Raw genomic sequence first — 27507 nt, 5'->3', positions numbered from 1 at the left:
ACTGGCACTATCGTACTTCTTGTCTTCTTAAATCTACAAGATTTCTGTGTAAATCAAGTATTAACACAATACTCAATATTCTGGAACACAACGGAGCGATCGACTACAACCACAGATAGTGAAAGATCATATATGACAAAGCTCTGATATAGACGACAACAGTAGTTGTAGCGGGTATTAAGTAGTAAGGAGGAAGCAGCTAGTTACAATGCTAACAGCATCTTCAGAGACTGTTACAGGCTACACACACACACACACACACACACACACACACACACACACACACACACACACACACACACACACACACACACACACACACACACAGGTCGACATCTAGGACAGAGGAGATTAGGAAGACCATACAGCCTATTCTAGGAAACGTCCTCGGCTCCCTGGCAGTTTCTTACGTTAGTCGCACGGATCAAACTCAACTCTGCTTTTTCGATGGCAAACGGCAGCGATGTGTGCGACTGCAGGGGATAGAAATCTGTAACGTTACCTCTCTCCTCCGTCTCCAAGCAACGTCAAGGAGCAATGGCTCTGAAGAAAAACACTTGACAAAACTAGCTTTGATCCAGCGAGCAAGGGGGGAGAGGCAGGAAGGAAGAAAAGGAAGAATGACGAGGGTAAAATAAAAAGGGCAGAGAGAGAGAGAGAGAGAGAGAGAGAGAGCGAGAACAAGAGCGAGGTGGTTTCTTCTTGTGGCAAGAAAAGACAGATGGCCAAGAGGGAAAGAAAGCAGAGCAGAGGACGAGCTACACGGCCGACATTTTAACTGCTGCTGACGCAAGGAGGGGGAGAAAGGAGAGAGCGCGAGGGAGGGACGGAGGCAGGGCCGGCCAACGCACACTTCTTCTGTGTGTGTGTGTGTGTGTGTGTGTGTGTGTGTGTGACGCAGCCTCGCTCTCTCTTACTCACCACACTCTTTGAATTTCTCTCCTGCCTCTCAGCTCTCTCTACAGCAATCTGTCTCACTCCCACTCCTCCCCCTCTGCTCTGTTCAATTGAGCTTTTACTAATACATGCATATCAAGACAACATAGGAGTAAAGGAAACGTTTGAAGTATCTAGACTCTAAATATCTAAAGTCATCTGGCTGGGAAGCTGAATGCATTTGTATACTTGTATATTATACTACTACTACTGCTACTGGGGGACGGGTAAAACTCACTGAGTGAAACTGATTCATTATCTTGATCTAGTAGGTTTATACAGTTGTGTTGTTACAGTTTGATCATGTCAGTCACTAATAGTGGTGTGACGGATCGGATCGGATCAGCACACAATTTTAAAAAAGGGAGCAAATATAACTTTTAGGGATCAGGGATCACGTTTTTTTACCGCCGATACTAATTGCTGATAATTGCTGATCCATATTGGTAGATACAGATCCCTTTGTTGTTTGATTATAGCAACTGGTCTACAAGGATCCGGGCCACCGTCCCAAAAATCAATTCAATCGCTCGGAAGTCTGTAAACCATCAAACATTCTAAATGTTATCCTTTGACTTTTGTCATTTCTAGCGGTTGTATACTTGCTTTTAAATGATCAGGAAATAAAAGTTTGTATTTCCACTGATTGAAACAGATCTTGTCATTAGTAGTTGTAATGATGTATTAGAGTGTAAACAGCTCATAGTGCATCTCTAATATCTTCAAACTACTGGATTTATTCAATTTTCTCTCCAAAACTACATTTTACAAGATTACATGTGATTACATGATAACGTTATAATTTACCTTCGCCCAATACTCATTTTCACTGAACAGAGCCTGAACGCATCATAATGTAAGTGAATGGGACCTTCACTCAGCTCTCCTCCTGACAATTAAAACATGGATTTGTTGTTTACAGCAATGACAACATTATCAGATATCGGCAACTAGAAAAACAAATGCCCTTGTCCTGATCACACATTCTACTGAATATCGGAGGATAACATTATTTCACACTGTGATGGTTAACGTTAAACTGTGTAATTAATCGGCGGTTCACATGCGAGGGGGGATCTGTACCGGTGGTCCGTTACACCACTAGTCACTAAGGAACAGTAATTAAAGCTGCATTAGTCATGTTAACATGGATCATGTAAAAGGTGTCGCTTGTAGTGATGCGCCGACCAAATCTGCAGCTTCCTTGGTCTTTCAGCTCAATGTTTCCCTGCTTTGGTTCTCACCGCTCTCGTACAGTAACAGCAGCCAGCTGTTTGCTTTTTTCTGTTTTTTTCCCACATATTTTACTCTCAGCAGTTGGTGGAGACCAAACCAGAGCAAACAGAAGAGTGGATATTGGACTTTGTTCATTAGGCGGACACCAATCTCAGAACCCAAGACTGTGGGGCTGAGGGGACATATTTCTGGGCTTTAATCCAACCTATGAAGTTAATCGGAGGGATGTTGAGTTTGGTTTGGTCAGTTTTTCTGATTTCTTTCTTTGACCAAAATAACACTGACCCAGTGACATTAACAATGTGCCTCAACACACAGGGTTGAATACCAAATCCTAATGAACAAATAGAAAAAGGGTAAGACAAGTATTCACAGTGTTTGGTTGTAAATAGAGCCGGCTGCCCCACTGCTGAACCCTGGCGCACACACACACACACACACACACACACACACACACACACACACACACACACACACACACAGCCTAGACCATCACCTTTGAACTCATCAGCTGACCACAAACCAGCTCTGATTAATCTGGTCAACACTCAGCAGATTTACTCTCTGCTACTGTAACAGCACACACACACAGACACACAGTTATGCAGTAATAGTCCATCTGCTACACTTATTAAAGCAAAATTCACACACAGTCACAAACAATAATACAGGCTACAACAATCACAACAGCTAAATGTGTAGAACACATGTGTGCATTGTTGGAGGTATGTACGTAAGACAAGTGTTAGCTTCCATGTTTTCAATCTCATTCTCTACACTGGCGTCTAAACATGGAGGCCTGAGAGGACTCTGAAAGGAGGACAGAATCACCTCCTGTGCTTCTGTTTTGTCAGAGCGAGAGGCCTGAACTGCTCCTGTGCAGGGAGACTAATGGCTTTCTTCTGCAGCCCTCGCCGCCATAAAGGTAAGCTATAATTACACATGCACACACAGATCCACAGGAGGCAGGAGATTACACTAGACCGGCTCCATCTGCTCAGGGGGGAGAGAAGGGAGGGAGGGAGGGAGGGAATTTGTATTGACCCAATTTCTACCAAAAACTACGTCTCATACTGGTTTACTCTCAGGCCGGCTAACAAGCCGCAGACCTGTTCCAGTAGGTCTGTGGGTGACGTAGACGCACTGCGCTGTGTTCAGGATACATTACAGCGGTGAAGACGGTTTAGAGTTACAGCTGTAAAAAGGAGAGAGATGCATGTGAGGTCACACAAACACACACACACACACACAACAGAAACAGAGCCAGCACAGTGACCAGATAACAAGATGCCTGCTGATATGTGAGCATGTGTGTGTGTGTGTGCTGTCTTTCGTTCTACAAAGTGGGCCATTGTTGCTAGGTAACGTAGCAAGACTTGGATGTGTGAGAAGTTAAACAAAGATATTACACTCGTTTTTTATTCTCCAGCTGTTGTGTTCCACACCACTGACTTCCCTGTTACTGACTCCTGCCTACCTGCTGTTTAGCCTTAATCTGATTAGTGTACAAAAGGGGTGCCACGAGAACCGAGAACTTCTTTTCTCTCCAGTAACTTAGAAAAGGCATAGGTGGAGCTGTTCCCATGCCGATACCAGGATGAGAAATGCTTCCGATACGGCCAAAAATGCAGGAATGGGTATCAACGAATAGGCTCGTCAATGCTCCGGTGCGATGTCACGTTGTTACATTGTTTATCAGCTCGTTTATGCCACACAGGAACTACAACAAGTGTCACTCGTTACCCGATCCATACATCCCGCCCAGGCGGCAACCTCCAACTCTAAAAAGTGAAGCCGATGCAGAAGTGTCTTAAAGCTGCATTCTCTCTAGTGTCCAGCAGGGGGCGACTCCTCTGGTTGTATAGAAGTCTCTATGACTCTACTTCTCTCTTGATTTATTACCTCAGTAAACATTGTAAACATGAGTTTATGGTCTCAGTCTCTAGTTTGAAGTCTCTCCTCCTCAGTTCAAATATGGTCACTTCCATTCACTGGTTGCAAAAAGCCAAGATGGCAACGGCCAAAATGTCGAACTCAAGGCTTCAAAACGTCAGTCTAGTGGACACAGTCATGACGACTATGTCCACTTCTTATATATAGTCTATGATCCTGACTGATCGCTACTAAACATGTCCACACTAGTACTACACAGCTGTGGTTCAGCACTCTATTGGTCACTGATAACGCTACATTGTGAACAACAATGTAGCGTGAAATAGTCATGAGAGCTAGTTAGCGTTAGTGGTTAGCAGCCATATCCAAAACACCTAGCTAATCTGAGCTAACATTAACGGGAGGTGCCATTGACTTGCATTATGATGGCACTATTCAGTAAAAAATGTTATTTGGCAAAGGTAAATTTTAACGATTTCATGATGTGTTCAAATGTAACCTTGTAAAATGCAGCTTTTGGCGAGAAACCTGAATAAATCCAGTTTTTTGATGAAGATATTTTCACAGCAATATGAAATAGATATTAGAGAGGGAATTATGACCCATTTAACTTCCTAAAACCCCTATGCAAACAGTAATACAGGGTTGTAAATTGGGCATAGAGTATCGTGAATTTCCACTGCTATTGGTATCGACTTCTACATTTCTGGTATCGCGACTAAACTAGTGTGCAGTGCATGTATCAGAACTGAAAAACAAGGTTGCTGTTAGAGAACATCTAACAGACATAAATCACTTCATCGCCTTATCTCAGCCGTAGTCGCTCTGATGAAGAGAGACAAATGATACAAGCTTATGAACCACAAATCATCGGGCCGGGAGGTTTGTTTTGAGAAGATATTTATAGCATCTCTTCAGCCAGGGATGCTTGCATCAATCTTCTCTGCTGGCAGCAGCTACAGATAAAACCTCTGCAGGAGTTAATTTCTATAAAGTACATTACACACACACACACACACACACACACACTCAACATAAACAGGATCTGTGAAATTACAGCCTCCCTCTCTGCCCGTCTGTGTCTCTCTTGCTCTGAAATTAGGACAGAGGAGAGCTCTGCCAGATAATGTTGCTGCAAACGGGCACTCAGCCACAGCGCAGCATGAAAGTGTGTGTGTGTGTGTGCATGGGTGAGTCATTTACAAGAGTGTCCCATCAGTTTTATTACTGGCTCTGCACCATTTGCCTTTGCTACAGAGGTGGCAGACGGACACAATATCACGTGGTTAGTTCAGCAGTCTGTCTCCTCTTAAAGCGCCACCCCATTCTAACCTACTGGGTTTCCAGTGGGCAATACACATGTGTATGGATTTAATCTGTTTAACTTCCTGACAAGAACCAGTATGCAAACGCTAATAAAGGTGTATGTCTGAACTACGTGGGATTTATTGTTTTACTTGTTCTTCAAGAGTACAAGAGAATCGAGGAGTTCCTCTGGTGCTGGTATCGACTACTACATTTCTGGTATAGTGACATCCTTTGTGGAATATATATAAAAGGAATATTTGATAGGAAAAGCCAAGATGAGACTATAGTGATGTAGTGAATTTTCCGTAGATGACATTGGCATTGGTAAATGACAAGATGAAATAACAAGATGTCTGTTTTTTTTATTATTCCAGTCGCACAAATTAAAATATTGTGTAAATAGAATAATTCTTCAGAGTGGTTACCATGAGACACATTAATGGTTTATGCAACAGTCCTTTCACACATAGGCTTATTAATTAATGTAATGTAATGTAAAAGTATTTTTCTGGCCATGTGACCTGTGGATGCGTAAAGAGGACTGGATACACCAATGGAGGCGGCGCCCTGTTGGTGTCTATGAAAGTTGCTCTACAGTAGTTGAACTACGGCCCATCCAGCCAACGCACTAATGTTTAACCCCGCCTCCCGTTCCTCGGTCCAGCCTCGTTCTCATTCACATGAGTAGAGGAAGGAGAATAACTGGGGATTCAACTATTAGTGCAATTTACAACTTTTAGGATCTAAAGTTAAAATAAGGTCTATTCACATATTTGTGAATAGACTGATTGATTTACCTCAATTTCCCAATGTCAGTCTATGGGAAAAATACTTTTTGGGCCCAATGGCATCACTTGACAAACAAGGAGGTTGTAATTCCACAGTTTGGCCACTATGTAACACTTGCTTCCAGGCTCGGCGCTCTTCCTGGGGGCTTGATGTGAACCTGCCAAGACGCGTTTCCTTTAAAATGCCCTCACAGTTTGGCCAAGTCACTTCCAATGATGCTGAAGACCATCTATTTATTGCCAACGTTGGAGCATTTACAGCAAAATATCAAACGAGTTTGAATTCTAATGGACATTAGCATTAAAAGCTGAATGTGTTTGATTAAATCCTACATCCTGTCCTCCGTTTCCCACAATGCCATCATGCAGCATGGCTGACACAGATCTCCTCTATCCTTCTCTCATTCCTGTCATTCACTTTCTCACACCCTCTCCCTCTGCCCTTGGGTATCGTCTGGTCATTGGCATTCCCTTTGTCTTTGATGGGAGTCTGCAGTGAATGTCTTTAATTAATGAGTTCACACTACCAATTGTCAGACTGAGATACAGCAGTATCAATTCTTGTCTATAACACTGTTGATGTCAGGTTCTTCTACTGTCACATCAAGCCAACAAAAGTCCCATCAGGAGGCAACCTCCAGTTCTGTCGAGAGAAGCCGATGCTGAAGTGTCTTAAACTTGCATTCTCTCTAGTGACCACCAGGGGGCGACTCCTCTGGTTGTATAGAAGTCTATGAGAAAATGACTCTACTTCTCTCTTGATTTATTACCTCAGTAAACATTGTAAACATGAGTTTATGGTCTCAATCTCTAGTTTCAAGTCTTCTTCAATACAGCATGATGTTCATTTAGTACATTATGGTCCATTTAGAGTCACACAGACCAGAAAGCAGGGGATGCTTTAGGGGCGGGGCTATACGGTGATTGACAGGTTGCTACCAGAGACGTATACGACGTCACTCCTCCGCATTCCAAATATGGTAACTTCTGTTCATTGGCTGCAAAAACAACAACATGGCGTCGGCTGTAATCCAAGATGGTGACGGGGAAATCTCCAAACTGGAGGCTTCATAACAGCAGTCCACAAACCAATGTGTGATGTGACCATGACTACGTCCACGTCTTATATACAGTCTCTGGTCACAGCCAACAAAGGATACAAGCCACTGACTAACGAGTCAACTCATCCACCATAACATCACACAACGCTGCAATCAGGAAACTAGAGCAAAAGAAACATCATTTGTATTGAAAAGAAGAGTGTAACTGTTGGTGGATGGGAGTGCGTGTGTAAAGGAAACATGAAAAACTAATTCAATCCAATTAACAACCAAGTCGGCCATCGGTCAGTTCCAGTGTAACGCAGGAATACGGATGATGTTTCTTTGTAGTTGTAGTTTCAGTATTTTCAATCACATTGATTTGACCACAGTGAAATGTGCAGCTCAATGACATTCTAAACTCTACACTAAAGTAAAGTAAATAATCATCAGAGTTGGTCTTATTTACTACTGCGTTACATCAGAACGTTACATCACATCCTGTGTGTCGGCAGCTGTCCTCGCATAGAAGGTGTAATCGTGCGAGCATGTAGGAGGGAGATGTGTCATTACGGACCACATGTCACAGACACACTGAGGACGAGGACACAATCCTCACTGATAACTTGAGATCCTGCTGAGCCACATCAACACTCGACCAGACCAACCACAGACCAGAGAGGCCACTGACAAATCTGTGTTCTTGGTGACGTACACGAGTAATTTGTCTGTCTGGAATTTCACAGGTTTGGAGGGTTTTGTCTTTTGAAAAGATCCAGATCACACAGAAGGGAACTGTTCCCTGTCCCCTCCATCTGTTTCAATCTGAACTAGAGGGAGTAATAATGGCGCTGACCAGCTACAAACCTGCTAAATCAGAGACTCCTTCAAGTGTCTATAATCACTATTTTTATAGCATCCCATAGGAGCGTTTCCATCGTCCTGTTTTTATGCACTTTTCAATTTGCACATAAAAAAACCTGAGAGGAAACGTCTTTTTACGCTTGGCTGAGGTGGAAAAGTTGCCGTATCGGTAAAAAGCAACGTGGAAACAGATTTAGGGAATGAATGATGTGGAAGCATGTGACTTCAGCGTCCACTGGAGCTTGTGGTCCTCACATTAATACTTTTCTACACTGCTTTTCGCAGCTTGACGTTCGACTGGCGCTCTTTTAATCACGTCACCTTGTTGCGCTCTTCTTCTGCAACGGTACAATGGTTTTCCACTAGCTGCTTATCTCATAGTGGACAGAAACAAGCAGTCGCTCGCATTTTCTTTTGCCGATTTGAACAACAATACATTTGGATGGAAAACCTGGCTTATGACGAGGTGGAAACAATATGACGATCGTGTTTTCTGAGAAAAAGCTGTAAAAAGCTGCTGTACACTGGCTGCTCAGCAGCAGACAGCAGACGGACACATTAAAGCACCAAACTCACTGAAAGCTATAATTGACGCGTCTCATTTGACGTACATCAAGGCATGAGATGTGAACCAGCAGTATGTTAGGACACTATTTAGGCCATGCATTTGTATATTGCAGATACACCATCTTTTTAACTTTATTTCAAATAATGAAGGTCCTGGTTCTAAACCATAAAGTGGCCAAAATGAAATTATGAACTAGATAATGTGAGATTGGCAGATGTATCACTCTATTGGAAGTGTTTGGACTACTAAAACACTGTTGTACTGTTTGTTCTTTCAACTTCTTTTCTCAAATAATATTCCAAAAACGAGCAGCGGATGAGATCCGAACAATACTCAGCCCAGAGTCACCAGATCCTTCTACATGCCATCCATCATTTAAAGACATTGTGTTGGACAGCAGACTGAAGCTGAAACTCAGGAACCTTTAGAGGAACCCAAAATACAACATCAGTTCCACAATGAGGTATTTCCACACTTTTGCATCTACATCACTGCCGCGTGAGCTTGTGAGAGAGAGGAAAATGAAGACAGCAAAAAGAGGCAGCAGCAAATCCTGCCTCACTAAACACCTTATCAGTCTCCTGGCAGACAGGAAACCCATAGAGGACTTGTTTCCCACACACACACACACACACACACACACACACACACACACACACACACACACACTTCCTCTCCTGTGAACAAAAACAATATGAGAGAAAAGCAGAGCAGTGACAATCAGACCGGTGTGTGTGATGCAATGAATCATAAAACTCATGGTTAGATCAGATCACAGATCAGATCAGCGCAAAAGAAAAAAGGGAGCAATTATAACTTCTAGATATCTGATCATGCAGATCATTGATGATCCATATGAACAGATGTGTTGTTTGATTATAGCAGCTGGTCTACAAGGATCCAGGAAAAATCATTTCAAGCGCTCTCAAGTCAGTAAACCATCAAACATTCTAAATGTTATACTTTTACTTTGTTATAGTAATAAGTGTTTTTTTCTTCATAAAAACACAAAATTCAAATGATCAGGAAATACATCATTAAAACGACTAATAATCAATCAAAATAAGCTGCTTAGAGTTCGTGTAAGCAGCTCATAGTTCATCTCTAATATCTATTTATGTTGCTGTGAAAACATCTTCAAACAACTGGATTTATCCACATTAATCACCAAAACTACATTTTACAAGATTACATGTGAACACATCATGATAACATTATAATTCACCCATTTTCACTGAACAGAGCCTGAACGCATCATAATGTAAGTGAATGGGACCTTCGTTTTCCTCCTGTCGATTTAAACACATTATCAGAGAGCAGCGCCTAGAAAAGCAAAAATGATGTCCTGATCACATATTTGACTAGTTATTGGAGGATAACGATCGTCAGTCAAACTATATTTCACACAGTGATGGTTAACGTTAAACTGTGTCAGTAATCTGCGGTTCATACACAGTGGTCCATTACACCACTAGTGTGTGTGGTGTCCAGGTGTATCAGCATGTGTGTGTGTGCATGCATCTGTGTCTGTATTGAAGTGCACACTGTGAGTGGGTGTCTCAGTACTCAATACCTTTAAAGTATTGACCCATATGATATCTGCAATCCATCCTTTTTGTGCCAGATCTAGAGAAATATTTGTTTGGTTCTGCTGGCAGCCAATCACCGCTAGCGTTCTTCCATTTTATGGGACTTCTGATTGGCCCACTAGCTCAGCAGCTGCAACCCACACTGCTGGGATTGCCTGCCTGCTCTGAACGCGGAGATGTCTGAGCCGGTGCTACCGGTGCTACCGGTTTTAACCGCGGGGAAGCGGAGGGTGGGCGCAGTTCTGCCCCGGTGGGTCCGGGGACGGCATTGTCAACGGTAACCGCTGTATGAACACTGTGCAGAGCGGCGATTAGCGAGCTAGTGGGATACCCACACAGCTTCCATTCACACGACAATCATAGAAGCAGAATTAGACTGTTTATATCCATGAAATCACTGAATATTGTTCGTAGCTAATCAAAAAACAACCACTAAATACTACTTCAGGAGCATTCTGCATTTGACAGAGCAATCATTTTCATTATCAATTTATCTTCTCATTATTTTCTCATTTGGGTGGATAACACAGAAATAGTAAGCGGGCCTCACATCTCACAACAATGCCCTGATACCGATCGTTGATGCGCCATATTTCCGTACGGGTCACAGATCAACATTGGTCCGTTACACCACTACGTTATACAGTCAGGACACGCACGCACGCACGCAAACATAATACCATGCTAGGATTAAGCATATAACAGGAGAAATGTAGTAGTCCATATCAATACCAGTGAAATTCCACGATGATACCAATTGTAACGGGTTGTATATGGACCCAAATGCAACACACAGGATTCCAGAGATATTTGGCTTTTATTACTAACTTCAAATATAGCAGGCAGAGTTCAAACAGGGTCAGGATCAGAAGGCTGGTGGGTTTACCGGGAGTCAGGCAAGGCGGGTAAAACAGGGGCAGGCAGGGTTTCCAGATACGGCAGGTAGAGTTAATCAAGATCAGGATCAGAAGGCGGGTGGGTTTACCGGGAGTCAGGCAAGGCGGGTAGAACAGGGGCAGGCAGGATCGGTAACAGGAGATCAGTCCGTGAGAGTGTGCTGGAGAGTCTGGCATAGAACCGAAGAACAATCTGGCAAATGTGTCTGGGAGGCAGGAGTCTATATAGGGGCTTGATTACTGATCAGAGGCAGGTGAGTGAACAGGTGAAGGGAGTTTAGACTAATGAGGAGGGAGTGACTGACAATAAGAGCAAGGAGGGTGTGGAGCTGAACTGTGACAGAACCCCCCCTTTAAGGGACGGCTCTCGACGTCCCAAAAACAACCACAACCAAGCCGGGTGGGCGGAGGGGGCCTGGAGGAGGGCTAATATTCCTCCAACATCTCCATCCTCTCCTCATCATCGGTGGGTGAGTTGTCCGGGCCAGAAGACGGCTCCTCTTCATCCTCCCTAACGTCTGAAGCTACAGATGGAAGAGAGGGAACAGAGTCTAGCTGGGTAGCCCCAGTGGGCACAGGACCCTTGGAGGGCTGGTCAGGATGGCGGCGGTGAAACTCCCTGATGAGAGGGGCATCCAAAACGTGTCGAGCTGGGACCCAGGATCTTTCTTCTGGACCGTAGCCCTCGCAGTTGACCAGGTATTGCAGGCCTCTCCCACCGCGAACCGTGTAGGTAAGCCCTCCATCGATGAATCGAGGTGGTGGCGGAGGCTGTACAGCAGGAACCAGTGGGCACTCTCGAACCGGCTTCAACTTGGAGATGTGGAATGACGGGTGGACCCGCATGGTCCGGGGCAGCTTGAGCCTCACTGCTGCTGGATTGATGACCTTCAGGATCTCGAATGGCCGAATGAACCTGGGTGCCAACTTCTTAGACTCTACCCGCAAGGGTAGGTCCTGGGTCGGTAGCCACACCTTCTGACCAGCCTGGTAGATGGGGGCTTTGGAGCGATGCCGGTTGGCCGCTGTGGAGTACCGGTTGGCCTCGGTCCAGGTACGGCGGCAGCGGCGGACGAAGGCTTGGGCAGAGGGGCAGGAAACCTCTTTCTCCAGGGCCGTAGGCGCACTGAAACGGGGACATTCCAGTGGCAGAGCTGGTCAGGGTGTTGTGGGCGTACTCCACCCACAGGAGCTGCTGGGACCAGGATGATGGATGCTTGGAGACCAAGCACCGTAGAGCCGTCTCCATCTCCTGGTTCTTGCGCTCAGTCTGGCCGTTAGATTGCGGGTGGTATCCAGATGACAGGCTGGCTGTGGCCCCGATGAGTGTGCAGAACTCCCTCCAGAACACGGATGTAAACTGAGGTCCCCGGTCAGAAACCACGTCAGTGGGGAGACCATGGAGCCGGAAGACATGCAGCAGGACCAGCTCAGCAGTCTCTTTAGCCGAGGGGAGCTTGGGCAAGGGTACAAAGTGGGCCATCTTGCTGAACCGATCTACCACTGTCAGGATGGTGGTATGTTTGTTGGACAGTGGTAGACCGGTAACAAAGTCCAAGGAGATGTGGGACCAGGGCCGATGGGGCACAGACAGAGGTTGCAGGAAACCAGCGGGGGCCTGGTGGGATGGCTTGTGCTGGTTGCAGACAGGACAGGCATTGATGGACTCCTGGGTGTCTTTCTCCAGAGTAGCCCACCAGAACCTCTGCCGCAGAGCATCCCTGGTACGCTGGCTCCTGGGGTGGCAAGTGAGTTTGGAGCTGTGGGCCCACTGGAGGATGTCGGACCTCAGGGTGTGAGGGACGAACAGGCGGTCAGGAGCTAGGACCGGGCTGGTCCTCCAGGGTGGCCTTGACTCTCTCCTCTACCTCCCAGGTGACTGAAGCAACCAAGACAGGGGCAGAAAGGATATTGTCATTGCAAGGGGTGGAATCGCCCTTATCAACAAACTGGCAGGACAGGGCGTCAGGCTTGACGTTGCGGGTACCGGGCCGGTAACAGAGGGAAAAGTTGAATCGGGTAAAAAACAGGGACCATCTGGCTTGCCGAGAGTTCAGTATCTTGGCAGACTGAATGTACTCGAGGTTCTTGTGATCAGTCCATACCAAAAAGGGCAGACTGGTCCCCTCAAGCCAGTGACGCCACTCCTCAAGGGCCAGCTTAACAGCTAGCAGCTCTCGGTTACCAATGTCATAGTTCCTTTCAGCAGGTGAGAGCCGCCTAGAAAAGAAGGCACAGGGGTGGAGTTTCTGGTCGCTGGCAGCCCGCTGGGATAGGATGGCCCCCACCCCAACATCAGAGGCATCCACCTCCACAACGAACTGTCTCTCTGGGTCAGGGACTTGGAGGATAGGGGCAGAGGTAAACCAGGCCTTAAGGTTCTGGAAGGCCTCCTCAGCCGAGGGTGACCACTGGAACAGCACTTTGGATGAGGTAAGGGCCGTGAGTGGGGCAGCCACGGTATTATAGCCACGGATGAACCACCGGTAGAAGTTAGCAAACCCCAGGAATCGTTGCAGCTGTTTACGTGAGTCAGGGACGGGCCAGGACGTAACAGCTGACACCTTGGCTGGATCCATCTGCACAATCCCCTGTCCCACGATGTACCCCAGGAAGGAGACAGATGAGGCGGGGAATTCACACTTCTCTGCCTTAACGAACAGAGAATTCTTTAGGAGGCATTGAAGGACTGCTTGGACATGGTGAATGTGCTCCTCTTGGGACCTGGAGAAAATCAGAATGTCGTCAAGGTAGACAAACACCTGTTTGTTTAACATGTCTCAGCACATCATTCACCAGGGCCTGGAAGACAGCTGGGGCATTGGTGTGACCGAAGGGCATGACCGGGTATTCATAATGTCCAGTGGGGGTGTTGAAAGCCGTCTTCCACTCGTCACCCTCTCGGATCCGGACCAAATGATAGGTGTTACGCAGGTCTAGCTTGGTGAAGATGGTAGCCCCCCGCAGCAACTCAAAGGCAGAAGAGATGAGTTGGAGTGGGTAGCGGTTCTTGATGGTAATGTCGTTGAGGCCCCTGTAGTCAATGCAAGGCCTCAGTGACTTGTCCTTTCCCACGAAGAAGAACTCCGCACCAGCAGGTGAAGAAGAGGGACGGATGATCCCAGCAGCTAGAGAGGAATTTATGTATGCCTCCATGGTCTCTCTTTCAGGTGCAGATAAGGAATACAGGCGACCCCTGGGTGGAGTGGTACCTGGTTGCAGGTCAATGGCGCAATCGTAGGGGCGATGTGGAGGCAGAGATGAGACCCTGACCTTACTGAATACCTCCCGATAGTCATGGTATTCAGTAGGCACCCCTGACAGGTCCGAAGCAGAGCTGGAACAGACTGACTGCCGGGGTGCAGCAGCTTGTTTCAGGCAAATCAGGTGACAGGATGAGCTCCACCCCAGGATGGCTCCTGTGGCCCAGTCTATGTGGGGGTTATGGCGGCGGAGCCAGGAGTAACCCAGGATTAATGGATGCTGGGGTGACCGCAGGATAAGAAACCGGATAGTCTCATGGTGGTTACCAGACAGGAGCATACGGATTGGCATGGTCTGGAGAGTCACTGTCCCCAGTAGGTGACCATCCAGGGCGCTGGCAGGAATAGGGCATGGCAGAGGTACCCGGTTGATACCCAGCTGACGGGCTAGGTCCTCATCAATGATGCTGTCGTCAGCGCCAGAGTCAATGAGCGTAGTGAGGGTCTGGGATCCGTTCGCGAGCAGAAGCTGAACGTGGCAAAGGGGTCTTTGGTTAGGAGAGAGTCTTGTGGTTCGGCTCACCAGTACCTCCCCTACTACTGGCGAGCCATGCCTTTTGCTGGGCACCGGGATATAAAGTGACCAGCCTGGCCACAGTACAGGGAAAGATTTCCCCGGCGGCGACGCTCACGCTCCTCTGGAGTGAGACTGGTGCGCCCCACCTGCATGGGTTCAACGCCCCCAGGTTGAGGCCCTGGGATGATGCTGATCAGAGGCAGGTGAGTGAACAGGTGAAGGGAGTTTAGACTAATGAGGAGGGAGTGACTGACAATAAGAGTGAGGAGGGTGTGGAGCTGAACTGTGACACCAATTTGACACCACAGTAAAAATACAACAAGTTAAACAGCTCATATTTCCTCTACTATCAATTTTATGTTGCTGTGATGACAGCTTCTTCAATCAACCACATTTATTGTTGAGTACATTTGAACACATCATAACATCATACTATAGCACTGAACAGCACTGTAACGCATCGTGATGGACCTCAATGCTACCTCCGTTAACGGGACTGTGCTGCCCGCCGGACGCATCGATAGTGAGCTCCCTGCGTCCTTTCAATAGTCCGGGTGCCGGAGAAAATCAACCGCAACGCATTTTCAGAATTTGGGCATCGACTTGGTACCGAAGTGTCGGTTCTAGTGAAACTAAAAACTCTAATCTACACCTCACTATCCTCACTCTCTTCCTCTATGAAAAGATGCCTGCATCAGCACAGCTGCACACACACACACACACACACACACACACACACACACACACACACACACAGCTGCACGGACAACTACAACAGATGACTAGTGTGAAAGTGAAAAGGTCACAAACATCCGAGTGTGTGTGTGTGTGTGTGTGTGTGTGAGAGATGCAAAGGGCAGTCTCCATTAGCTAACAGAGCCAAGGTAAACGACCCTGCAGCCTTACATCACCTGACGCCACCTGTCATTACGCCAACACACACTCACACACACACACACTCACACACACACACACACACACACACACACACACACACACAGAGTACTATGATAAAAGTGAACAACTTCCCTTCGTTCCCCCTTTTCAAACGTTTTAGGGGTTCTATGACGCCAAGAGTAGTGTTGACGCTAGGTATAAACGTAGCAAACGTTAAGCATTTTAAATCTACAACATAGCAGTGTGGATGTCAAGATCAAAGTGGATCCATAATGCATTGTGTACTCTATCGATGCCATGACAAACTCTTCTGTTTCTTGTCCATGAAACATGTGGATTATCCAGCTGCTGGGGGATTAGCTGCTCTCACACCGTGTCTCATTAGCAGCACACAGGTCCTCTCTGTCGAGGTCTACACACATTAAGACGCACACTGATGCGCCTTTTGTTTTCAGGGAGAATATCATGCTAAAGGGCTAAATCGTTTGTCCAAAACACTGATCAAACAGGAAATGGGTTTGTTTGCTGATCAGAGATGAGGAAAGCTCATTGGCTGGTCTGAGAGTAACTCTTAGGCAATGGTCCTCAGCCAATCAGAAAGCGTCAACTGGGTGATGGATGTGAAGTGGGTTTAAATGTTCTGCAGCCCAACAGCACATACTGTACATTATCGGTCCTTCTCATGCAGCCGTCTGCCCTGGAAAGAAGCACGGTGACGATGAAAATGAAATAGTTGAGGATAACATGAGAGAGTGACTGCCTTCTGTAACACCTGCCCACCATTCAATTATCTTCACCACTGTCTTCAGGAAGTAAAGGCAAGTAATGTGGTGATGCTGATAAGAAGTCATGACTTAATCATCCCCACAAGAGTTATGGATGTAGAGAACATCATCATACTATCCATTATCTTATTCCTATTAGGGTTCCCAATAGTAATACGTGTTTGGTGTAACTCCACACTGCAGACATTTGAACGTTAGCTACAGCCTCAGCCGTGGTTATCAGCTCTGTGTCCAGCATCACGCTCTGTGAAGACCACCGTCGTTAGCGTCACGGCAGCACTGATCGCTCCGACAACGGGACCAGAGACCACTTCTGCTACATCACTACTTCTGTCAGTCCTCCATCCGTCCACTCATCCCCTGTGTCCCCACTCTGCTGTGATCAGCTGTTATCTGTCTTTGTTCTTCTCTACAGTGGGCTATGCTCGCGTTTACTGCCACACTAGGGCTCTTGTCTGATATCAGCTTTAAGAAGGAAACTTAATGACCCTTTGACCTACTTGTGGAGCTAAAACAACTGACTGATTATGGATCACGAGTGATTATGTTCAGTTAAAGATTAACGGCCTAAACACCAAATAGTAGCTGACTACGACTCTCGTATTGGAAAATGAATGTGCAGGCTCATGCAAACACAGTGCAGACAAGAAATTCAGATTTACCAGCTTATAACACACAAATCTGTCAATCACAAGACAAATCTGTGGAAGCTGCCAAAGCTGAGTAAACGCACAAGACGGAGAGACACGGAGAGAGTAAAAGAGACGGAGGCCAGCAATGACAAACCATGAGAAAACAGAGAGACACTGTGTGTGTGTGTGTGTGGGGAGGTCACGTAGTTATGTAACTTCGTAATAACTAGACAAGCGATCTGCTGGCTCTGTCTGTGTGAGGGCTAATCTGTGAGTGTGGAGGGTCTGCTTCATTAACACGTGTCAGCGGTGCTCCTACAGACGCGTTCAGAGCCTGCGCATGTGCAAGCCAGTCACACTTTCTGAACACTTCACTCAAGGACCCCAAAACCCACGTTTTCTTTAAATAATCGAAAAACCACACCGTTTATCACAGCCGGAAGCTGACGGTCCATGAACACATCATGTGTGGCGAAAGCTTCCTTCAGAAACGCAACCGAAACTAAGCTTAAAATTGTGATATTTGATCAAAAACATTTTATTCTACATGTCTTATTTAAAATGTTGCCCCAAATAAACCTTTACTGGAAACAGATCCTGTAAAAATCATTCAATTCTAAACTCCTCCGTGATGAACTCATCTGAGACCAACAGTCATGTGACAACCACTCTGTGAGTCCCAGAGCCAAGAGGAGAGGCTCAGTACAGGTTGTAACAATGGGAATAGTTTAATATTCTGTATAGCACGTGGAGCCTCCGTTTTTATCCAACATTGGTAACACTTGTGGCAACTTGGAAAAATGTTGAATATATAGATTTCATTATTTGCCAATCTTTGTAAAAGAAATGATCACAGAAATTCAACTTGCGTTCTTTTCTTTTGTTATGATTCATGGCATGCTGTATGCTGTAGTCATCATTGTTGTGTTTCCATAGAGGAGCAGGACTTATGGAAATATGACAGGAGAGAAAACCGCCCCAAACTGCTTGAGGGTCAACATTCACCAGGGCTGAAGGATTCTACATCAATATCAAACTGTGATAACTTTGACTGATATTGCAACTGTGATGTTATGATTATTTTAACATCATTGTGCTCATTTTCATTGACAAACATATTACCAGCGATTATACTGGGGATCTGGACCGAACAAAGATGTTAAGTCTGTAGAATGTGTATTTCATTTGAAATGGTCATTTATTACAATCATATAGTTGCCGTTATTTGAACAACAGCTTTTAGTTGTCAACACGGTTCCATGAAGCAGAAAGCTTCAGTGCTTCAGAGTGAGAGAAGAAACTGCTTTTGTCTTTTGATTTAAGGTGGCGCTCTCTATCAGGGTGGGGGGGTTACGTTTCCATTTCATCTCATCTTTTAATGTCACAATCCAAATCATATCCATGACGTTAACTAGGTTTTTGCTGAGCAGACAGAACGCAGATGCAGGGCGTCGGATCAAGAAAAGAGACAAGTCATTCAGGGTCACTTGTAGATTCTAGAGAATGCTCTTACTACATCGTAGTTATCATAGTAGGCTGGGTAACAAATCTTAATATCGGCGCAGGAAAAACAATCGTTGATCAAACATTTCAATCGTCAACATACGATCCCAATGCCAAAATTCAAACAGAAAGGAAATCTGCTTCCTCTGATTCTTTTCATCTTTTCATTTCATTGTTATTCATTAAAACTGAACGCGTCATTGAACATCTTCTTTGCAGAAATCACTGATTATTGAGCTTTATGGCTTCATAAACCACGTGAGTGTGTAGGTGTGTGTGTCTGTACTAGATTGTGATGCTGTTGCTATGACAATAGCAACAGAGAGGCAGTTATGTGACGAATGAGGGTTAAAAACACAGGAGGAGGAGCCAGACAGAGAGAAACAACAGGAGAAGACTGTGTGTGTGTGTGTGTGTGTGTGTGTGTGTGTGTGTGTGTGTGTGTGTGTGTGTGTGGAAGTCTTTGAACTCTTATCTCCCCTGCGTGTGCCACACGGTGCTGTGCACTGTGCTATTACATAATCAAAACAGTGAATCACATTTCTGTGCGCACACATTCACAGCCATTCACACACATGATCCAAAACTATATGCCGTCAATGTCAACCATTGCTGAACTAGATCCCGTCGGGGACAAACCAAAGAAAAATGTGGCTCCGACAGACCACAAGTGAGAGTTCCCTGCACCCTGACAAACACACATCCTCCACGCTGCTTCAGCTTGAGTGTGTTCTACACAGTCCAATGTGGTGTGGTGTGTGTGGTGTGTACGGTGTGTGTGGTGTGTGCGCGAGGAATAGTGCGATACACAGATTACAACAGAAACACCACAGGAACCACGGCACCACAACAAAGCACGTCAAAGAATACGCCCAACATGTCAAACTAAAGATCTGATTGGTTGAACACTATGACAATCAACAATATCGTCCCCATTCACTTAAACTGCACATGGATGCACGTGTGAGTCTGCAGGCCTCTGCCTCTGTTCTTACCTAGAGACACAGAGGTGAGATCTGATTGGATAAAAGCTCTACTTAAAACAAGCTGCTGGAAGCAGAGCAACTGAGGAAGACAGTAGCTGTGCAATGAGAACATAAGATAATGGGGAAAATATGTTTATAAATTATAATACATGTAGTGTATTTAAAAATTATTAAATGATAAAATAGCTATAACTTTGTGATTGTGTTTAGGCCAGCAGAGAAGGCCTTGCAGGCCCTGACGGACCACCACTGCATCTGAAGAACAGTGAAAATGAGAATTAGACCAATCACAATTTGGACACACAAGGAAACACAGTCACGTGTTATTCTTTGTATACATGGTGTAATAGAGGATCTGCTCAGTGTTGGATCATTATTTATTCCGGCTGTGGTGCGTAACTGCATTTTCACAAATAGCAAATGACGTTTTGTTTCTCTCCTTCACACGCTTTGTTCTCTCGCTCGCTGCCCTCTAGCTGCTGTGCACACGCTCCTCTCTTTATCGGGCTCTTTCAGACTAGTTTCTAGGTTCCTGGAATACCCGGCTACTTGAGGCAAACCTGTTCAGTAGTTCAGCTGCAGAGGAATTAGTCTCAAAACAACAAAGAATTGGAAAAGCGTGCCAATGTCCCAAGCAACAGGGATGAAATAGGCTCCACAGACACAGCCCTTCACAGGACAGCTGGTGAACACAGCAGGGTCACCACGAAGACAAACACACAAACCAGCACAGAGCCAGGATCAAGAACCATCCACAAGGGTGGTCCTCCTTCTATTACTGCGTCCGGCCTATAAATAGAAACACAAAGGTCTTACCAGGGCAGGCCACTGTATGTGTTTGGCCTTGGTTCCCTGAAGCAGTCCTCCTCCTGCTCCCTCCTTCCTCTTGGCCCAGACCAGCTGGTGCTCCAGCAGAAACAGCTGGAAATCCTCATAGACCTTCACCCACTCTCTCTTCTCCCACTCCTGGTCGTCGAACTCCACATATACCTGCACACGGCACAGAGAGGCAACTGTCAGTGACAACATGTGGCTATGCATTTTAGACCTGCGTATTGATACATTGTATTAGACTGAGAAGAAAGAGAAGAGGAAGAAGAAGAAGAGAGACAAGGAGAAGGAGTCAGAGAATCACTTGTGCACAGGAGGTGCAACATTTGTCATAAAGTGTTACAAACGCCACTTTAAAGGAAACGTTGTGGTGCTGCAGACGTCACGCATCATATTCTACAGACTTTGTTTGGTACAGATCCCGCAAGAATCACACCATAATCATTTGAATATGTATTTCAGTGAGAATAACAATAATGATAACAGTCAAAATATATTTTTTTCTAAATCGTTCAGTTGCATATAAGAGAATCAAAGTGTACAAAGGTATGCACATTAACACACACAAATATTCAGAAGGCGTATAAACAATAAGAAATATGTTATCTATACTCTCGAACTCTTATCATGTCATTACAGACGTCATCACAGCGGCTTCATGTTATTGTCTGTATGTCTGTCTTTGATGTTTATGTCACTATATGTATTTTATTTTCGTCACATTGCTTCACCAGTAAAAAATATCGAAATAAAAACTATTTAAAAAAGGGTTTGGATGAATGAGTGAAGCACCAGCAGCTGTTGGATAATAGTTGATAATATTAAACGCAGTTTGATCAGAGTCAACAATAATGTAGAGGTATTCAAACATTGCAACCTACTGACTGTATACATATTAGACTGTTGCACGTGTCCTTGTGATAGTGTGTGTGTGTGTGTGTGTGTGTGTTAGCCATCTTCCTTTCTTCATCTCCTCATTTCATCTTCACTCCCTCCTCCGTCTGATCTTCATCCCTGTTCCCTCACTCCTTCTATACAACCCACCCCTCCCCCACTCTTCTCTCTATGGGCAGAGAGAGAGAGAGAGAGAGAGAGAGAGAGAGAGAGAAGGGATCAACGAGTGCATCTCTCCTCAGTCAGCCTCCCGCCCTCCCCCTCTCCTCTCCCATGATGCACTGCTGCAGTCGACTGAGCGATCGCTCCCTGCCAGCAGGCACGGAGGCGGCTACCTGAGCGGGTCCTCCCTTTGTGTGCTGTTACTGCAGTCTGTGTGTGTATTACCACCTGTCTGTACATTGTTATCCTTGGCGTTATGACCCACCACACGCCCACATGCGTCTCCACTGATCCCTGGTCTCTGTATCAGTGGACCCTCAGCGGATCTAGTCCAGCACTGTCACATGCTCCACCAGCCTCTATCCATCCGTTCATCTAATTCATTCCAGACCTCTATCTGTCATGTATCACTCTTACCTAGCAGCTCACTCAGTCAGCGTCACAACTGTTCTCTTCATCCCTTCATCAACTGTTCTTTGTGTGTAATTAGTTGGACTGTCTTGGACTGTAGCTTAGAGATAATCAGGGCTGCAGAGTATTTTGATGGACCACGTACTCTACCGAGTATTCCATGGATTAATCAGATAAAAACACGTTTGCTTTATTGAGGAGCAATAGGAAATATACAACAGAGAAAATAAGACGGAACAATTCAAATGATTGAAAAATAAATGTTTGCTTCAATAGAAAGAAAAAACAATATTCACGGCATTGTTAGTTTTGATTAAATATTATAAACTGTGTTATGGAGTTAAACAGCTCATAAATCCCTCTCTAATATCTATCTATGTTCCTTCAAAGTCATTCAAGTTTCTCACCAAAAAACACATTTTACATGATAACATGTGAACGCATCATGGTAATGTCATAGTTTACCTTTGCACAATACTCATTTTTACCACGCAGAGCTTGAACACATCATGATGTAACTCTTCAACCTCTGCTGATGTTAGCCGTTAGCTCCGTTACATAGCCAAGCAGGACTGTACTGCTAACGGCTAACGTTAACTAGCTCCGTCTCCAGGAATCATTTGAGCCTTCAAGGTAATCACAACTCTAAAGATACAGACCAGAGAACGGCTCCACGCTGCTACAGTTCATTCATTTCCTTTTGATCAACTAACCGATTGATAAACCGATGTTTCAACACCACGTGTCATCACGAGAATGATCGGAAACATTAATCAAACATGTGGACCGTCTGTAATCATTGTTGATTATTATTATTATACATTTTTTTACAGATTGTCACATCCCAAAAATAAGAGAGTCTAAAAAGGAACAAATCTATTTTTGGTCCTTGAACAAACTTAATCTAAACCTTAAAAGAGACACTGCTGGCCACACTTTGGGCTAAACAAGGTCCTGTGTTGTACTTGAATGAGGACTGAAATGGGGAGAAATGCAAATTGAGCTGCTGATTATGCAGCACAGTCCCTCTCATACACACTAAACAGAGTGAAGGACTGTTTGCATTCTAATTGCTATTTTTCTATCCCATAATCACCTGTCTCTTAATAATAATATTGAATCATATACATATGGGAATGGCGAGCCATACGTCTCATGGAACAGATGTGCTTCCATTTCATCAAATGAGACAATCTACACTGAGAGCCCCCCCCCCCCACCACTGATCTCTACACATCGTGTCTATTTTTGTTTTAGTAAAGAATGCGAGCAACACATTTGGCTTTCAAATCTCTATGCAGGCTTAGCTCTACTGTGTGTGTGTGTGTTGTTGTTGTAATAGTCTGAAGTAGCATTCCTCCCACATATAAAACACATGTCATGCCTGGTCTGTATGTCAGCGCGGGCCATTAGAACTCAATCTGACACTAAGTGTTGCCCGTTGGCACAGAGCCAATAACAGGCCAGGGACAGCGAATCATAGGGCTGAGCTGAGTGGGCCGATACTGGGAATAAAACAACGTAGACAGAGTAGAACTCGCCTCCATCGCTGCTTCTAGCCCGACACCCCCACTGTGGGACACATACAATGTCAGTGGTGTGTGTGTGTCCACCTGATGAAGATAAGTCCACTATTTGTTAGTTCTGCTTTTGGTCTCCACCAACTCCTGAGGGCGATATCTGCCTCAGCAGCTGGTCTCCAGCTGAGTCGCTTACAGTGGGCTTTTAGCCCAGCGGCTGCTAACGGCTAACGGCTAACGTTGACTAGCTCTCCACCTGCTGATTTCAATGTTCACATTTGTAGCGTGTCTATCGTCCCCGGAGGTGATACATACAAAATATTGATTGTGGCCACTTGGCAATATGGTTGAAGTCAATATCACGAGAATATTGTTTCAATGTAGATAAATATTACGATATGCCTACACGAATGTACTCAAAATCCCACGCTGATATGGCATGACCACATCATCAGAAGATAATCCCAAATATGATCTCAAATGGCTTCACTATTGCCCCCCAATTCTGTTACATGTGAGCAGAGTCAAAGCATTATATCTGCCATAACCGTCCACCAGAGTTAATGTACCATTATCAGTATCAGCACGAGAGAAAGTCTTCCCCATCCGTCTTTATTATTTTACATTCAATAAAAACTGTAACCACTCAAAGCGCCTGTGAATGGTTCAACGCCTTTAACTGTGAACACCCATTTATGATGACTTTGACACCCCAAATGCAAAGAGTTAATACGGAACCTGATCAATTAGATATATATAAATATTATGTTACGGCTAAAATCCTTCTCATCATCAGAATATGAATCGTCTATGTCTCTGCACAATCTGCTGATGTCACTCTCTGCCTCTCTGTCGGGCACAAGATGAGGGACGACGACAGGGAGAGTGAGACGCTCCCGCTAAACCTGTCACGTCAATCACTTCATGTGTGTGCGTGTGCGTGTGCCGGAGCGGCAGCAGCTGTGTGACAAGCCTTGATCCTCTAAATCTGTCAAACCTCAGCCTGAAAAAAACACACAGCACACACATGCAGGGCGAGTGGTTTGATTGCATTGTTGATTACAGTACGCGCTGATTACTGTCCACGAGACTATTGATAACCTCGGCACGTCCAGAGAGAGGACGATGCCGTAGTCCGTCCACACACACACACACATGAAAAAACACACATGACAGGAACAGGGAGACTCTGTTGCTATAGTAACGGGAGGCAGCAGTGAGTATTGGACACACATACACACACTGAATCAGTCGGCTTCTATCAGCCACAGTGAGGGGCAGAAATAAGAGACAGAGAGAACAAAGGAGAGCAGGTGCCACACTTGAAACACTGCACAGCTGATATTAGCGACATTGGCTCTCACTATCACTACGGGCCGCGAGTCACACTGTTCTTCAGATACACCGACATAGACGACCACATACTCTCAGGTCATCAGAGACGACCCTGCTCCGCACTGTGTGCAGATGGTGTGTGTGTGTGTGTGTGTGTGGCTGTATGATTCAGGAGCCCACAGATGGACAAAGGCCCCGGAGGGACCTGTTTTTTAGAGTCTAAGTTTGCAAAAAATAAATTTAAAAAAACATTGCAAAGCCAAAATATTTTGGGGGAAAAACTGCACACGTAGACTGTAAATAAGTGGACGTAGTTCCCGTGATGTCACCCAATGGTTTGGGGACTATTGTGGACTCCAGTGCGTCATTTTGCCCGTTGCCATGTTGTGTTTTGGTGAGACAAGAAGGTGGAGCTAGGTACACCCTAACACTGAACAAGACATTTTTATTCGACCAAAATGTGACAATTAACTGGCATGAATTGGAAACACAGGAGACGAAAACCCGCTAGACCTGCCAGACCGGACAACGCCATGGCAGCGAAACTGTCAATCACAATCACAAGTAGCCCCGCCCTAAAGCATACCTTGCATTGTGGTCTATACGTTGTCATCTCAGAATGTCCAAAGCCACTAATTAACTGTTGTGAAATTACTTAAATTAAATGTATTATCAACATTTTCCTCCAATGACAAACAGTGAAATTATGCCTAAAGAATGTATTAAAAAATGCACAAAGAAGAGAAATGGGTAGACCAATTTCAGCATCGCTATCCAACCTCTCCATTTCTGTACATCACAATTCCCATAAAATCACACGGTAGGACACGGAACCCGTGAACGCACCAGCCGACTGCCTCTTTCAGGTTGGTCCATTTAAAGGCCTCGAGTGCGAAGCGAAGAACAACGGCTGATACAAGGCCAGAGGAATGAGTGGACATTAGTCAGGAGGTGAAGAGGCTGAGCACAGTGTTTGTGCAGATGATGCATGTGGACACTGATGTGTGTAAGTGTCTCTGTGATACAGGCCATGACCGTATACATGAGCGTATGTGAATGTGTGCTTAGCGGGTGCGGCGGCGTATAATCTGCCCCTCACTAACGGCTGCAGATCAGCTTTCTGGCTGGCTGCACCGGGGGCCGCCGGCAGCCAATGAGCACAAAGCATGGCGGCAGGCGACCAATACCGACAGAGCGGCGTAATCTGCCTTTTAAATAGAGCGCCAGAGAAAACTGGAGACAAACACGTACCGAAGCAGAATACAGAGGAGACGAGAACAGAGGCTGTGCTCTCTGACCGTTTCCACTGACAGGACTGGATTATTATTAATAAGACAATACTATGTGTACTACTACTGTGTGTGCGTGTGTGTGTGTGTGTGTGTGTGTGTAGCTTTCTTGTTTTTGTGATTTGCACAATAAGGTTGCATGTGAAAAATGGGTTTTATTTTACTGAGTGACCGAGCTGTGTGAGGAGGCAATCAGGTCACAAGCCTTACTTTCATTCTGCAGCAATAAAGTTGTTTATCTCACTCACACACACACACACACACACACACACACACACACACACACACACACACACACACACAAGAGTAAGCTCTATCCTGCTCTCCAAAAGCTCTAATCTAATTTATTGAGGTTGACTGCACAGAAAACATGTAGACCAGCCAGGCTAAAAGGATACCTCTATCCCTTTACCCCCCACCCTAACCCATAGCCCCCGCAACGCGTACACCTTGCACACGCACAGAACAAGAAGTGCACATACACAGAATTACAACTAGTGGAGCAACGTGAGCACAAACAAGATTTCTTATTGTCAACCACTTGTGCATTAAAGGGATTATTGTCAATATGCAGTGCCTCATAACTAATACGACTAGAATGTTGTTGATGAAGTGCTTGGAATGTGGTCATTGGAATAAAGGGACCTCATCAGTGAGATGTTTCTAATATCTAGTCTACCCTGATATTACTGGGGCCAATATGAACATCTCTCAACATGACCTGCAGAATCCAGTAAACCACACGCATCCACACCTGTGACACAGTTTGGAGTGAACTGAACATCAGAGCCTTGGTGGAGGTAGGATTCATTGCAGGACCTCATGAACTTACAGCTGAGTGTGTACATACATTGATTCTGGTGGAACAACCCTGACTTGATTACATCACCCAATTTCTGACAACAACCCTGAAAATACTTTGAAGTATCTATCAAAGGGAGGACTTAATAACTATCATTATTAGTTTCCTTGCACACCTAGCGTAGGCCTACTTGAATGGCATGTTGCTTCATATTTCACCGGTGTTGCGGTTAAAGGACGGCTAACTGTGTGCCCTGGAGCAGCACACGTGCCCTCAATGTAAGGTAGCTAATGTAAGTCAACTCATAGACCGGGCAACCAAACGGAAGGAGTGTGAGTCGACGAGCGTTTCTTTCCCCCATTCTTCGCTCTTTATGTTTTTTTCATGCTGAATGACATGTTTCTAAAAACCTGGTGAGGACATCTCTGGTAAACTTTGGTGTGATTCTTCAGTTTATTAAACCAACTACTCGATAAGTGTCGGTCCACTAGTGGAGGACAGAGCCATCAGTGTTCATTTAGAAAGCAGGGAGGGACGGACATGAAAGCAGAGTTAAAGGCAG

The 27507-nt window shown here is 45.3% G+C and overlaps 1 protein-coding gene across 4 annotated transcripts in view; it reads right to left on the bottom strand.

The window, feature by feature from the left end:
- Positions 1–27507, bottom strand: part of jmjd1cb (jumonji domain containing 1Cb) — a 134695-nt gene that overhangs the window by 49994 nt on the left and 57194 nt on the right. Inside the window, exon 2 of one of the 4 annotated variants that reach the window (XM_076092937.1) lies at positions 20518–20691. In XM_076092937.1, coding sequence (XP_075949052.1) covers positions 20518–20691 — 174 coding nt within the window. Of the gene's footprint in view, positions 1–410; positions 799–20517; positions 20692–27507 lie in introns of those variants that run through there. The other 3 variants (XM_076092942.1, XM_076092940.1, XM_076092938.1) reach the window with 3 other exon arrangements.

This window comes from Anarhichas minor, unplaced genomic scaffold (genome assembly GCF_050575085.1).
Source record: "Anarhichas minor isolate MPS153535 unplaced genomic scaffold, ASM5057508v1 ptg000017l, whole genome shotgun sequence".
NCBI classification, from domain to species: Eukaryota; Metazoa; Chordata; class Actinopteri; order Perciformes; family Anarhichadidae; genus Anarhichas; species Anarhichas minor.
The sequence above is the reverse complement of the archived record's forward strand: the minus strand, read 5'-3'. Positions and strand labels throughout refer to the sequence as shown.